This window comes from Aulonocara stuartgranti (assembly GCF_965226115.1).
Source record: "Aulonocara stuartgranti genome assembly, chromosome: 1".
NCBI lineage: Eukaryota > Metazoa > Chordata > Actinopteri > Cichliformes > Cichlidae > Aulonocara > Aulonocara stuartgranti.
Genome location: NC_138939.1, coordinates 12,695,932 through 12,710,528, shown reverse-complemented (window position 1 = coordinate 12,710,528; position 14,597 = coordinate 12,695,932). Strand labels below are relative to the sequence as shown.

Here is a 14,597-nt window from a genome sequence, read left to right as displayed (position 1 = left end):
CACTAATGTGACTTGAAAGACAAGACAAATATATTATTGTATACATTTTCTGCTGTAGGTAGGAAAAATAAAGCTAAAGCATTTAGAATTTTAAAAACTGTCTTAAGCTGTTCTCATGCTGTAATTAGAAACTTCATGCTTTGATGAGATTTCAAAGAGTCTGCATTAATAACAAGGGTCACTGAGATACAATCTTACTAATCTTTCTAAGTAAAATACATATATGATAATGAGTGAAAGCTGATGTCTGAGACAGAGTGGGATGGCTTTTATTAGTCAGCCCACTCCATAATAGGCACATTTGTAAGAGAGACACTCCAAATTTAAAAGGTACATTTTGGACTAAGACAGAGTCTCAGAACATACAAGATCATATCTTTTATTGTGCAGCCAGTTGCATTCAAATGTGCAATTTCTAAAAATGCAGTGCAAATTACAGTAGCAAGTAAACATGTCAGGTTATAATATAAAAGCACAGCACCGTTAGCCACTGTACAACAGTGTCACGTGAACAGCTGCATTTGGCTTGATATTCCTGAAAGAGAAAACTGGCTGGTTACTCTCAGCCTTTAAAACCTGCATTGCGTGATTGGCTTAATGCATATCCTGTTTCAAATATCTTTTATTAGAAGCAAGTATCACAGTTGTTACAAATTAATAGAACTTATGCCCCCTTTTTCTCTAAACAAAACAAGACAAAACAGACAAAAAAACAAAAAAAACAAACAAAAAAAACACCCACTAGGAGCCCCGGTCCCCCGACTGCCAAAAATTTATATTTTCCCAAGATATGCAAGTAAAGGGTGCCAAATTAGTTCAAAATCTTTCACATTGCCATTCATGGTATATCTTATTTTTTCAAGGTGAAGAGTATTTGTAAGCTCTGCAAGCCACATCTTTAACACAGGAACCTCTTTGCCTTTCCAAAGCTGCAGGATCAGTTTCTTTGCGATGATCAATGCATATGAAATAAACCTTTTTTGAGAATGTTGTAAAAGGTAAGTGTGACCTCCCTGTGTTAGATCAGGTCGATCGGCTTAATGCATATCCTGCTTCCATTTTTCTTCTTGACTTCATTTATGTGACCACAAAAGAGTAAAGTTGAGAATTACACATAGACAACATAGAACACAATTCCACTTCAGTCCAAAGTGTCTGACATTCATATAGGATGAATACACTGACCTGTGAGAGGCATCCACAATCAGTAACCTATGGTATTTGATGAATAGAACAAAAGCTTAATGCATTTCTTTACAGAACAGCTTTAGCCCTAGGATTTGCTACACTAGATAAATGCCTAAGTCCACATTAAATAGCAAGGAATGATGGCTGTTAATAGTAAAAAGTTATATCATTAATAAACATCTTTTCCTGTCTCTGTAAGATTTATACTTTCTAATAAGGTACCAGCAGGCTTCTATCATTCCACAAGCTCTTCCTGGGCTTGCTGTGAATATATCCAACATCTCACGTCTCATTAAGAGATATTTATTCTATGCCATTTTCATTGTTTTGGGAGCATCAGCAGCTTTCTGTTTTGTTGCCATCTTGCTTCCTTCTTGCTCAGTCTTCCTCGACAGTCTAGGGCTACCAGCAGCTTTCCTCCCAGTCTGTGGGCTGGAGGAGCCTGCAGCCATCTTGCGCTGAAGCAAGGGACTCCTGGAGCTCTTTGGCTTTGCTGGTGTCAGCAAAGAGTCCATAACTTTTAGTGACCGCAGGCCAAGTAGACCACAAAAGTAGTTACACTTGTGCTGAGAGACAAACTGTTCAAAAACTTTGGGATTCGCTTCGATAGATAAACCTTGATGCCTGTAGCAATGCAAAACAGAGAGCAAAGCTAGATGTAACAGACATGATTCCTATAAATGTAAATTACCTGTAAAATGAGGTGTTCGCAGTATAATTTGCAGAAACGAACAATTCAAATAATACTGACCCTGTTGATTTGACTGAAATTCCAACACCGGTGATCTTAGTGTCAACACCTGCAAAATGACACCCCAAAATTACTTGTTCATGTAACATAGTCATATTGAAAGATGTACAATTTAAATACCCTCTGCAGTTTTAGAAATGTGAAAGACAACATGCACATTTTCCAAACCTCACAACCTAAAATATATCAAAATAAAATAAATGTCCGTATTGGGCCTGAAAGTATCTGGAATACTGTTGCTACTCTTTCAATTTAAATGTTAAAACTGAAATATCCTTTCATTATTGCAAGCACAATTTTAGCCTATGAGGTCATGTATGTAAGCAATATTTTCTTCAACCAGTTTGAGCTTCATTTGCTCACTGGACCTTTATTATACTGGAGAATTTAACACAAACTTGTTAAATGTGAATCTTGTGATGTGGGGTAAGGTGGGACATAAGTAGACAAGGTGGCCTCTGGTAATTTTCTGTGCCAAACCACAAGACATATTCCAAATTATAGCAAGTACAGGAAAAACACAAACGTATTACTTATTAAATATTACTCTGGCTTCATGTGTGACCATACCTTCAAGTCGAGTGAACAGCAGATTTCCATTGGTCCACTGAAAGATCCAATGCTGCAGGGTACAGCACTTCTGCTCCACCTCAGAGCCAGTCCTCATGTCTATTCTGCCAGTATAGTCCAGGTCAGAGAATTTCTGATACACTCCTGTGAGATCTGTCTCCACTGTGGCGTATGGTACAGCGTTCGCTGGTCGGTACATCAAATAGACTGGAATCACCCTGTTTAACAAAGATTGTCAGGGTGTAGGAGATGCTTAATGGTCCCTGTTGTATAGATAGATATACAAAATTATTATAACTTTTTCAAGAAAAAATAAAGTGTACTCACTCAAGAGAGGGACCAAAGTTTTCTATAACTCTTGTCTCTGCAGCAAAGATTTTACAGTATTCCCGAGCCAAGTTCTGAATTTTACATTCCTGTATGTAGAACATTGGAGAATAGCCAATAAACATCAGCTCCACCTACACCATTTATTCAGTCTTTACTGGATTAGTGCCATAGTAATCCTATTAAGGTGGCAGAATTGACACCTGATCCACTTTAATACGGGAATTGCTGTTTATCGAATGACATATTTATGAAGGCATGAATAAATTATGACATTAGCCCGTTCTTATATACCTGCTTCATGATGTCCAGGTTTGTATCTATAAGACAGCTGTCCTCTTTGCCTCCATAAGCGATGGGGTTGCATACTTTAATGATACATGTGTTACCAGACTCAAACACAGGCTCCAGACCGTAGATGACTTTTGCCCTCCAGACTTTATGAGAACAGCCATCTCCAATATGAGATTCCTTCATCATTATGCGACCAAAGAATTTGTTGCCCCAGACACCAGAATCAGCCACTCCCTTGCTGAATATTAGGGGTGTCATTTCGATTTCCTCCCCAACTGCATTCACAAGTTTTTAATGGTGATAGTTAGAAAAGAAAAGCACAGGAAAAAAAAATGTTATCTTAAGATGTGAAATGTCATCTTACCCCCAAGGTCCTCGCGTATGGACAGTCCAGTCAAGACTGCAAAATAATAAGAGAGAATACAGAAAAGTAATCATGTTGCAGACAGGAAATGAAAGGAAAAAATTAAGTATCTAGTATTCCAAAGTTATTTTAAAACAGTACATACTATCTGCACTGAGCAGAATGTCTGTGGAGTCTGTCCCATAGTCATTTGTGATTGAGCATCCGTAAACACCGGCATCTTTGGAAGACGCCTGAACAATGGCAAGATTGACCTGGGCTTCATCCCCTGCTCTTGAAGACATACAATTAAGAAATAATATAAAAATGTTTAAGAAGACCTAAACTTACAGTACATATTGAAAGAATGTAACATATTTCCAAAAAGATCACTCTGAGAACTTACTTTCTTTTAACCTGAGTAATCTCCACCTCATTTTTGTACCATTTAATAGTCGAGTCACTGAGAACGTTGAAAAACTGGCACCACAGTTTCAAGTGTCCAGAGGCATCTGCAAAAGTTTCAGCCCTAATCTTACGGATAACTTGAGGAGCTGGAGAGAAATAAAATTAAACAAACAGACACATTTTTCCATAAGTGCCCAGTTTTATAAGTTTTCCTATACAAATTAAATAGCAAAGGTCTGTTATACAGTGGGGCAAAAAAGTATTTAGTCAGCCACCGATTGTGCAAGTCCCCCCACTTAAAATGATGACAGAGGTCAGTAATTTGCACCAGAGGTACACTTCAACTGTGAGAGACAGAATGTGAAAAAAAATCCATGAATCCACATGGTAGGATTTGTAAAGAATTTATTTGTAAATTAGGGTGGAAAATAAGTATTTGGACACCTCAAACAAGGAAAATCTCTGGCTCTCACAGACCTGTAATGTCTTCTGTAAGAAGCTTTTCTGTCCCCCACTCGTTACCTGTATGAATGGCACCTGTTTGAACTCATCATCTGTATAAAAGACACCTGTCCACAGCCTCAAACAGTCAGACTCCAAACTCCGCCATGGCCAAGACCAAAGAGCTTTCGAAGGACGCCAGGTAAAGTATTGTAGACCTGCACCAGACTGGGAAGAGTGAATCTACAATAGGCAAGCAGCTTGGTGTGAAAAAATCAACTGTGGGAGCAATCATCAGAAAATGGAAGACATACAAGACCACTGATAATCTCCCTCGATCTGGGGCTCCACGCAAGATCTCATCCCGTGGGGTCAAAATGATCATGAGAACGGTGAGCAAAGATCCCAGAACCACACGGGGGGACCTGGTGAATGACCTGCAGAGAGCTGGGACCAAAGTAACAAAGGTCACCATCAGTAACACACTACAACGGCAGGGAATCAAATCCCGCAGTGCCAGACGTGTTCCGCTGCTGAAGCCAGTGCATGTCCAGGCCCGTCTGAAGTTTGCCAGAGAGCACATGGATGATACAGCAGAGGATTGGGAGAATGTCATGTGGTCAGATGAAACTAAAGTAGAACTTTTTGGTATAAACTCAACTCGTCGTGTTTGGAGGAAGACGAATACTGAGTTGCATCCCAAGAACACCATACCTACTGTGAAGCATGGGGGTGGAAACATCATGCTATGGGGCTGTTTTTCTGCCAAGGGGACAGGACGACTGATCCGTGTTAAGGACAGAATGAATGGGGCCATGTATCGTGAGATTTTGAGCCAAAACCTCCTTCCATCAGTGAGAACTTTGAAGATGAAACGAGGCTGGGTCTTCCAACATGACAATGATCCAAAACACACCGCCCGGGCAACAAAGGAGTGGCTCCGTAAGAAGCATTTGAAAGTCCTGGAGTGGCCTAGCCAGTCTCCAGACCTCAACCCCATAGAAAATCTGTGGCGGGAGTTGAAAGTCCGTGTTGCTCGGCGACAGCCCCAAAACATCACTGCTCTCGAGAAGATCTGCATGGAGGAATGGGCCAAAATACCAGTTACTGTGTGTGCAAACCTGGTAAAGACCTATAGTAAACGTTTGACCTCTGTTATTGCCAACAAAGGTTATGTTACAAAGTATTGAGTTGTATTTTTGTTATTGACCAAATACTTATTTTCCACCCTGATTTACGAATAAATTCTTTACAAATCCTACCATGTGGATTCATGGATTTTTTTTTCACATTCTGTCTCTCACAGTTGAAGTGTACCTCTGGTGCAAATTACTGACCTCTGTCATCATTTTAGGTGGGGGAACTTGCACAATCGGTGGCTGACTAAATACTTTTTTGCCCCACTGTAGGTACTATAAGAACCAGCCTGTATACAGAAAATGAATTCATGAAAAGGAGAAACTTCTGGTTTTGTTAGATTCTAATGAGGAGGTTGTGAATCACGTCTCTCTGATGACCTGCAGCATGGATTGCTGCCTTTCACGGTGTCTTGTCTGATATGGCCAGAAAAGATGCAATAGTGGCTTTTCAAAAGTAGTAAAATACAAAAGTACTAAAACATTTCCTTTGTCTCACATGAGTGAATTCTGATAAAGCATGAGACCTTCAGGCCTTTTTTTTCTTTTTACCTTTGAACGGGTTACGCTTGTCCTTCTCTTCAGGTTTCCTTTCAGTTTGAATCTCCTCAGCAGGCAGCTGGCTGGGTGTTTCTGATGCCATCTTCTTTCTGCTCAAGATGGGTGAACGCCTTTCTAGTAGAGAGGTTTGTTCACCTGTGGGCTGAAGTGCAGATGACCGTCGCAACACGCTTGGAGATACAGAGAGGGCCACAGCAGTTGTGGAAAGCTTGCTGCTCTGCGTAGATGCTTCCCTTTTCAGAGTCTGGTTATCAGTTGCTGATGTGACCTCTGTGGTATCGTCAGGTTTGGCCTTGGGTGTTAGGATTTTGCGGCGAGCCCCAGAGGCCAGCTCTTGTGGAGTAGCAGAAGGGATGGGAGAAACACAGGTTCTTTTCTTCAATGATGGGCTAGGTTCTGCAGTTTGATTGGCTGTGGAGTCTGACGGTAAACCTTCCTTAACCTCCTTGAGAATAAGTGGAAGATTATTCCCTTGAGTGTTAGACCCAGTTTCAGAGGGAAACCTTTCATTACTTTGCAAAGAACTTGTATTTGTGTACTGCTCTTCCATTTTGCACTGATCAGAAACTGTTGTCAAATCCCTTTCATTTGTGCTGCTGAGCTTAATTTCTGGAGTTAACTTTTGCGTGAATTGCACGTCTTTGCCTTGAACATGTTCATCTTTGGTACGCTCTGAATTTACTATATTTGCCTCTTGAATACTTTGCTTCTTATTTGTCACTGTAAGTGGAGACTCAGGTTCCTGACTGGCAGTTCCACATAGATTTGAAAGTGTACTGATCAGTTTGACTTCAGAAGTTAAAGAGGGAAAATTTAGTTTGGGTGTTGTTTGTTGAGAAACAACAACAGAACAATTTTCTGGCTGAACTAGAATTGAAGGTTGGATTTCCTTGCCAATATCCATGGCACCTCCATTATACTTTTCAACACTTCCGTGAAGTCCTGCCATGACTTTATTTGTTCCACTGTCTATAGCAGAGATGGGTGGCATCAAAAGAGCCTGAAGAGGCTGTGATGTTGCACTTTGAGTCTTAGATTGCTCGTAGTCTGTTTTATGAAGTTGATGATAAACCTCCATAAGTGTTGCCTTTATGGTTGTGGGGGGTGACTCGTCAACGCCTTTCTTATTTTCTCTTTTAGGCATGAACTTTTTCACCTCCAGCTTTCTGTTATCTTGTACTAATTCCTGGCGTGCCCTTGCTGTTACACTCTGATTTTGTAGTAAGTTAGAATGGGGTGGTATGTCAGATACTGGATTAGCCAATGCTGATTCAAGAGCTTTTATTTGTGATCTTAAAAGTTCAGCAATAGAAATTATTTTTGTTTCAGGTTTTGAAATTTCTTGAAAACCTTTGATGTGTTCTACTGAGGTTGTGTTCTCTGCGCTTTTTGTTAAGCGCGAGGGAGAGGTGTCATTTATATCTTCCATCAAATGTTTTAAGTCTAAACCAGATTTCTTCACCACTTTTGATATGTGCTCTTTCTGCCCAGTTTCATTGCAAGGTGCATCCACAATGATTCCTCCAGTGTATTTGTTCCTTGCATCTTTGCTCTCTTCTGTTTTAGTTTGTTCAGTCACATTTACAGCAGCAGTTTCAGTTTCCATCTTAACTATCTTCTCATTTGGATTGTCACTCTCTACCAACAACTTAGTGAGCTCTGCCTTCTCATCATGTTGTATTTCTGTCCCTTCAACAGCTTTTATAGTTGTGTTAACTTGACTCTCCAGGATACTGAGCGAAATATTACACCCTAAAGCGTTCTCGCCACTGACAGGGCTTTTGAGGGGTGACTTCTGCACTTTTGTGGAAAGAACTTCATTTGATGCCTTGGGATGATCCCATGCGTCCTGTGTCATTGTGTCAATGGCTGTTTTAAAACCACTATGCAAAAGAGGGGTCTGGATGTCATCTGCCACGGTCGGCCTTTCTATTGCAGTCTTTTGTTGTCGCGAGCTGACCATACACTGGTCTGGTGGTAGCTCAAGGCTGACAGGTGCATCATTCCTGTTCATCTTTGTGGGATCTTGTGTAACCTTGGGACATAATACAAGCACAGATTTTCCAAGCTGTAAATACATATTCCCTTATCCCTGGCTATGCTGGTCATGGATAAACACATGCAATTTTTATCAATAGCAACTGTGTAACCAGCAACAAACAGGGAAAGGAATGAGAAGACCTTAGGACAAAGAGAAATTTATGAACTGGAGAAAAGTTTAAGTGTGTTAATCTGCTCCATTGCCAACGCCAAACAAGAGTTGAGTTTTAGTCGATTCTTGAATTGATAAATAGGTTAAGAAATATTGCTCATCATTCAGTAGACAACTTGCCAATATACTGGAAAACCTCAAAGAAGTGTGATTTCAATTAAGCATAATTAATAAAGGAAAACATAAATATGGTATAAAAGCACGTTTGTGGAGAGGCAGTTATTAAAGTCTGCTAGTGAACTGAACCATGGATGACATAAGCCTTAATATGACCCAATATAGTCTAGGATATTAAGCAATACTGTGCCTCAAAAAGCAGCCTTTAGTCTACACAATCAAGAGAATTACTCTATATTTCTGCTTCTTTCTCTTATCCTCTTTGCAAGTCTGGTATGGGAAGGCCTGTTTAAAATGAAGGTTGCTATCCTGCACGCAAGACTGGCCTCAAAGGAATGCAAATTATTTTAAGTGCCGCTCCAGCCATTCAGTGTTTTGTCTCAGTCATAGGTGCCGTCAGTATTCAGCTATGCAGTAGAGGTTGATGTGATTGCGTAAGCAGTATAAAGACTGACAATCAGTGATAACTTTGTTTCCCAGCCAGTCATTTATTTATTTTTTAATGCAGTGAATTAAAATGACAAATTTTGTTCCTATCACAATTACTTTCATTCAATTGCAAGGAATGATAAAACTTTTAAAGGATGACACTTTTTTGTTTTCTAGAAAAGGATCTAAAGAATGGGATGTGATAACTGATCCAACTCTGCATCATTTTAAGCTGCAGCTGGCAGTGAAATATTGACAGGAAACAGCTAACCAAAATCCATTTGCCAGGATAGTCGGCTTACCGAATAACATATTACATCTCAGCTATTTGATCTGTGCAAAAACATTTTACAAATCTTGCTTTACCCATTCACAGTCTTTCTGCTAAGTTAGACTAACTGAGAGAAGCTTTAATTTACAGACATGAGAGTTGTGTCGATCCCTCAATAAACCAAAGTGTAGGCTTCTTCAAAGTCATTACTTTAACTTTCTGGTAGTCTGCTTATTTCTTGTAATAATGTTTCAAAGAATAATAAAATTGTTTATATTTAAAAATGTAGAAAATCTCACTTTCAGACCTTTAAACTTAAAACAAAATCAGACCCACTACATCAGTATATCTACTGCAACTGTCAACATGTGCGTCATTTAATTCTTGTGACCCAGTGGGGGATACTTGTAAAAGCTGTAAATAGATTTTGGATGCCTGTGTTAGTGATGGGACTGATTTTGGCAGCACAAAGCACTCATGAGCTCATGTGAAAAGGTTCCCTCACCTCACTTGGCGTGGGTAGTTGAGACGCAGGCCCCTTTTTTTGGCTGTGGCTTGTTTCCTTCTCAGACAGCTGGTGTCCAGCCGGTTTACATGGATGCTGAAATAAAGCAGTCCTGCTGTCACAAGGTGTATCCACTGACTCACTGTGTTCGTGGACTAGAGATCCATCAACTGAAGGCTTTGTCTTTACATCACCATCCATGATTGTTGCGTGAATGTCCTCTTTTAATTTGGTTAGGAGTGTTGATCTAACACTTGACAGTGGCTGTGTTGAGGAAATGTAAGGTATTTGCTGTTGTCTTTTCAAACTTTCTTCTGTACCATTACATCCAATTTTCGGCTCATGTTTTGCAGCATTTTCACCTTCGGTTTTTGACCCAGGATGGCGTGAAGAAGCAAAAGCAACAGGGGACAGTGGCACAGTGAGTTGCTCTTTCTTTGAAGCCACTGTTACCTCTGTACATATCTTTTCACCCTGTGACGGCCTTTGAGGAAACACTGCCACCTCTGATGCAGATTTCTGATCTTCTTTTATCATGTTTGTCACTTCTGAATGTGTAATTGATGAACTAGAAATAATCTCTACTTCCATAATCTCATCTGAATTCCTCTGGATCTGGACTGACTCTTTACAGGTCAGAGCTGCAGAGACCGAGGGCTCATCTTTCAGCCTTCTCTCCTCAGACACTCTCTCTGCTAGACCATCTGCTTTTCCAGCTTTTGCACTGTTGGAAATTTTAATCTTTTTCTTGATAAAGGGAGCTTTCGTTTGGTGTGTCGTAAAAATCTTCTGGGGAGCGTCATATAAACATTTCTCAGCCTTACTGCCAGTATTATTAACAGGCTCTCCTTTAGATAAACTAGACATTGTGCCATTAGGGATTGGGACTGGCTTTTCTTTAACCTCCTCCCCAGGGGCCCCTTGTAACCTGGGCTTTGTCTCTAGAACAACAGCTTGATGGTTCTCCTCGTTACCATCATCCTCCATTGAGCTTGGTGTGCTAAGAAAAGCCTCCATTGTCGAGCGGCGTTTCCTCTGTGTACGATCGGGACTCATGGTTCGTGGTGGCTCCTGGTTTTCTTTGCCTTCTGCTTCCCTGCGTCTGCTCTCAGCCTTCTGTTTGACCTTGGCAAAGTAACGCTGGTGGATTTTGAACTCATTCATCTCACCCACCTCCAGAACACCAGAGCAAGAAACAATACCTTTACTGTTGATGGCTGAGGCCTGGTATATAGCTGCATCCTCCACAGTGCACCTGGAAATTAATCAATATCACATCAAGCAGCAGTTGTTGGAAAGGAAAAACATTTTAGATGGCAAAGCTATTATTTGAATTTTCTTTATATCTCCTTTGTGGATTTCATCAAACAGCATTTTCAAGTATACATACTTGTAAATATGCAGGGAATGATTTTGTCCATTGTGGAATATTTCATATTTAGGAAGTCCACAGTATCTATCCAACTGCATGTCGTCTTTATACCACGTAACCTGAGGGGCCGGGTATCCTAGAAAACAAAACAAACAAACAAAACTGCAATCATTTGTAAATAGATACTGGAATACCATAGGTCAACAATATAATTTAAACTGAGACATTTTAATATTTCATAACATGTATTAGCTTATTTTGATTTTGATGGCAGAAATATGTCTCAGAAAGTTGGGACAGGGTCATGTTTACTACTGTGTAGCATCTTGTTTCACAATACGCAAAATGTTTTCAATTAATGAAAAGTCTGGACTGCAGGCAGACCAATTCAGCACCTGGAGTCTTCTACTACAAGGCCATGCTGTGTTAGATACAGTGTGCAGTTTAGTACTGTCTTGCTGAGATAAACTGAAAAAGATACAGTCTGAAGGCTGTATATACCTTTCAGCATGCTGACTTCCCAGATGTGCAAGCTGCCAATTGTTGATTTTTGGAAGTGTTTCTGAGATCATACACCTGGATCATGCAAAGCTGCTTCATGGCCTAAAGATCACAGGAATCCAATATTGATGTTCAGCCTAGCCCCTTGTGTAAAGATATTTTTCAGATTCTCAGAATCCTTTGATAATATTATGTATTGCAGATAATGACATTTTTACAGAACTAACAATTTTATGTTGATGAGAATCAGTCTGAAATTGTGCTACAATTTGTGGATACTGTTTTTTGCAGATTGGTGAAGCTCTGCCCAATCTTTGCTGCCAACAAACTGCCTCTCTACTGTTCAACTTTTTATACCCAGTCATGTTTTTGACCACTTGCGAGTTAACCTAATTAGTTTCTTCTCTTTTGTTGCCCCTGTTCCAACTTTTCAAAGATGTTTCTCTGCCATCAAAATCAAAACGAGTCATTCAACCACCCATCCATTTTTTTTTTTTGCTTTTCCGTGTCAGGGTCACGGTGGGGCTGGAGCCCATCCTAGCCACCAGAGGGAGAGAGGTGGGGTATACTCTGGACAGGTCGCCAGCCTCACACAGGGATAGCAGAAAAACTAATACACATCAAGATTTTTCATTAAACTGTAAAATGTCACAATTTAAACAATTAATGTGTTTTCTATTTTTAATGTGAATAAAACATGGGTTTATGCAATTTGGAAATCATTGCATTTTCTTTTTAACTTAAATTTGACAGTTTCCCAACTTTGTCGGTGTTCAAAAGGTTTATCTTTGTATTATTCTTGTCTTTGACCTTCTTTAAAAAAAAAAAATGCAGCATAAGCACAAAAACGTACAGTGCATTGTTTTTTTTTAGATTATTATTTTTGTTTCTTTGTGCTATATTTCAGTTCAGTTGCTCAGATGTATGGAGTAGGCAATGCTTACCTCTAACCACACAGGAAAACTTCACGTTTGAATTTTCGGACACAGCTTTTGACTTCAGGGTAGCTTCAAAGGACGGCTGTGTTTCTTCAGTTAAATGAGCAATCACACTGCAGAGTGTGCTCCTTACAAGAAAATGGAGTTGGTCAGTCATGGTACTTATTTGGATTCATATGTCTTTTATCATTTAAAAAACCTTGTTTATTGGAGTTTTTTATCTGTATATATTGGGCTTGATTGTTTGTTAGTTTTTTCATATCATTTAAAAGAAAGTCCCAAGTCAAAATATATGTAAAATGATGAATGTAAGAACTGAAATCAAAGGCCAAAACAGTTGTGAGTTTTGGAGGCAAATACAATTAACTTGTTTTTTTTTTTTTGATTTTTTTTGGTTTTTTAATAAAATGTTTCTTTGATCTTTCACTACAGTATTCAGTATAAAAAGCTTTACATTTAGCCCATATTTACATTCATTGCATGAAAAATTTGATCGTCCAAAGCTATGAATGAAATATGAATATATGAATGAAATGATAAAGGCTTGAGTATTAGATCAGTGTACAGTCAGGTGAGATCATTACGCTTCACTGAATATTACTCATGATTAATAAACAAGGCACTAAATGTTATACAGTTGGTACTATTATTGTTTTGAAGCAAACACTAAACAAGATATTGTGAATATATATACATTTAGCAAAACAATACAGATGGAGAACAGAAAATTAGATTCAGTAATGATTCAGTAACTAAAATCAGGAACACAAATCACTGGTAATTCTTGATTTTAGCTTTGGTAATACACTAGATATGATAAGTAAAGGACATAATCAGTGGTCTCTGCAAAGTTCAGCTGAGGCTGACAGAGTGAAAGTTCCCCTAAAGCAACGATGCAAGATAACTGGCAGATAATGTTACTCGGTTTGTCCTGCGTCAGTAGTTTAAAGAAGAACAGCAGTTTAATCAAATATTACACAAGATTAATTAAAAAAGGGGACCTGAAGAGCAACACCTACTTGTGCTATAAACAAATCTTCCCATGCAGACGCTGTCGTGTATCCTTGATGTGAAAAGGGGCCAATGGTGCATAGCTGAGATTGTGTTCTTAATAAGCAGTTTATTTAAACTCTGCCGTCCATGGCAACAACAAACAAAAAAACACCATGCAACACATGCTCATCCCAGGTTAGGTAAAACCCTGAATTATAGATATATTATAGAATAAATACATGCTGGGATCATACATACTGCATGTTCCCAGCAGAGATGGTTCAAGTGGAAGGACAGCACCCTGAGTTAGTCTGGATTCTGTACCTGTTTTCTGGCCTCACATTAGAGAGGTAGCTGCAGCCACCAAGGCGGCCACTTCCATTGACATCTTCCCCATTGGAAGACCGCCCATTCCCATTAGACGAGCGTCTTGTTGTCCTCCATGAAGTCATTTTCCACCAGATATTGTTTTGTTGCCAAGAGAAGAGTTTAAACTTTAAAACAATAAAGTTGTAAAACATTAAAAACAAATGTTGTATATTAAAAACACAATTATTCAGCACAAGAGATGCTAGGTTAAGATATACTTTACATCTTCTGCATGTGCTTATCCAGTAGCTACATAAACAACATTCAGCAGTCTATTTTACACAGTTAACTCACCATACACAAGTTTCATTCCTTCCTTTGACAGACACCCCACAGCAATGGCTTAAGGCACTGCAATTTCCAATCAAACATGAGCATGCGTAGGTTCCTGGACTATTTATAGTTGGCCTGCAAATAGGCACAAGAGCACATCACACTTTCCAAAACTCATCTTTATAGCTGTTTTATAAAGAGGGGGGAAAAAACTCTAATGGATTCACCAAATATATATCTTAAGTAGAGAAATAAATGTAAAAAAAATCAAGAAGATGCTTTAAAAACAAAAACAAAACAAAACATTTTCCATGTCCAGATCTGTTAGTTCACCAGATACCAGGAAAAGAATTTAAAGAAACATGGTTAAGTCTTTTTTTCTCATTCTGTTATTAGTGAATTACAGTTTCGCAAAGACAAAAAAGATTTTCTCTTTGGGTATCCTCTGTCCAACTTTTTAGCTGTGTTTACAGGCTGTGGTAAAGTATCATTTGAGCCTGTCAGTCAAAAGGATGACGCCTTTAGTTTTGAGTGCATTAACATGAGCAGCACATTCTTACGGTCACGTAGTTTCCTATTTAAAAAGTGTGGCGTTAGG

The 14,597-nt window shown here is 39.2% G+C and overlaps 1 protein-coding gene across 1 annotated transcript; it reads right to left on the bottom strand.

The window, feature by feature from the left end:
* Positions 1-363: 363 nt before the first annotated feature.
* Positions 364-14,053, bottom strand: alpk3b (alpha-kinase 3b). The gene is made up of 14 exons (XM_082512268.1): positions 14,021-14,053; positions 13,682-13,851; positions 12,371-12,492; positions 10,944-11,061; positions 9,554-10,808; positions 6,011-8,054; positions 3,880-4,027; positions 3,640-3,767; positions 3,495-3,530; positions 3,131-3,405; positions 2,837-2,925; positions 2,510-2,727; positions 1,940-1,988; positions 364-1,812 (listed from the first exon to the last, which is right to left on the bottom strand). Exons 1-14 carry the CDS (start codon positions 14,021-14,023, stop codon positions 1,497-1,499), a joined length of 4,971 nt encoding a protein of 1,656 aa, XP_082368394.1. The 5' UTR covers positions 14,024-14,053; the 3' UTR covers positions 364-1,496.
* Between the last annotated feature and the right edge of the window lie 544 nt (positions 14,054-14,597).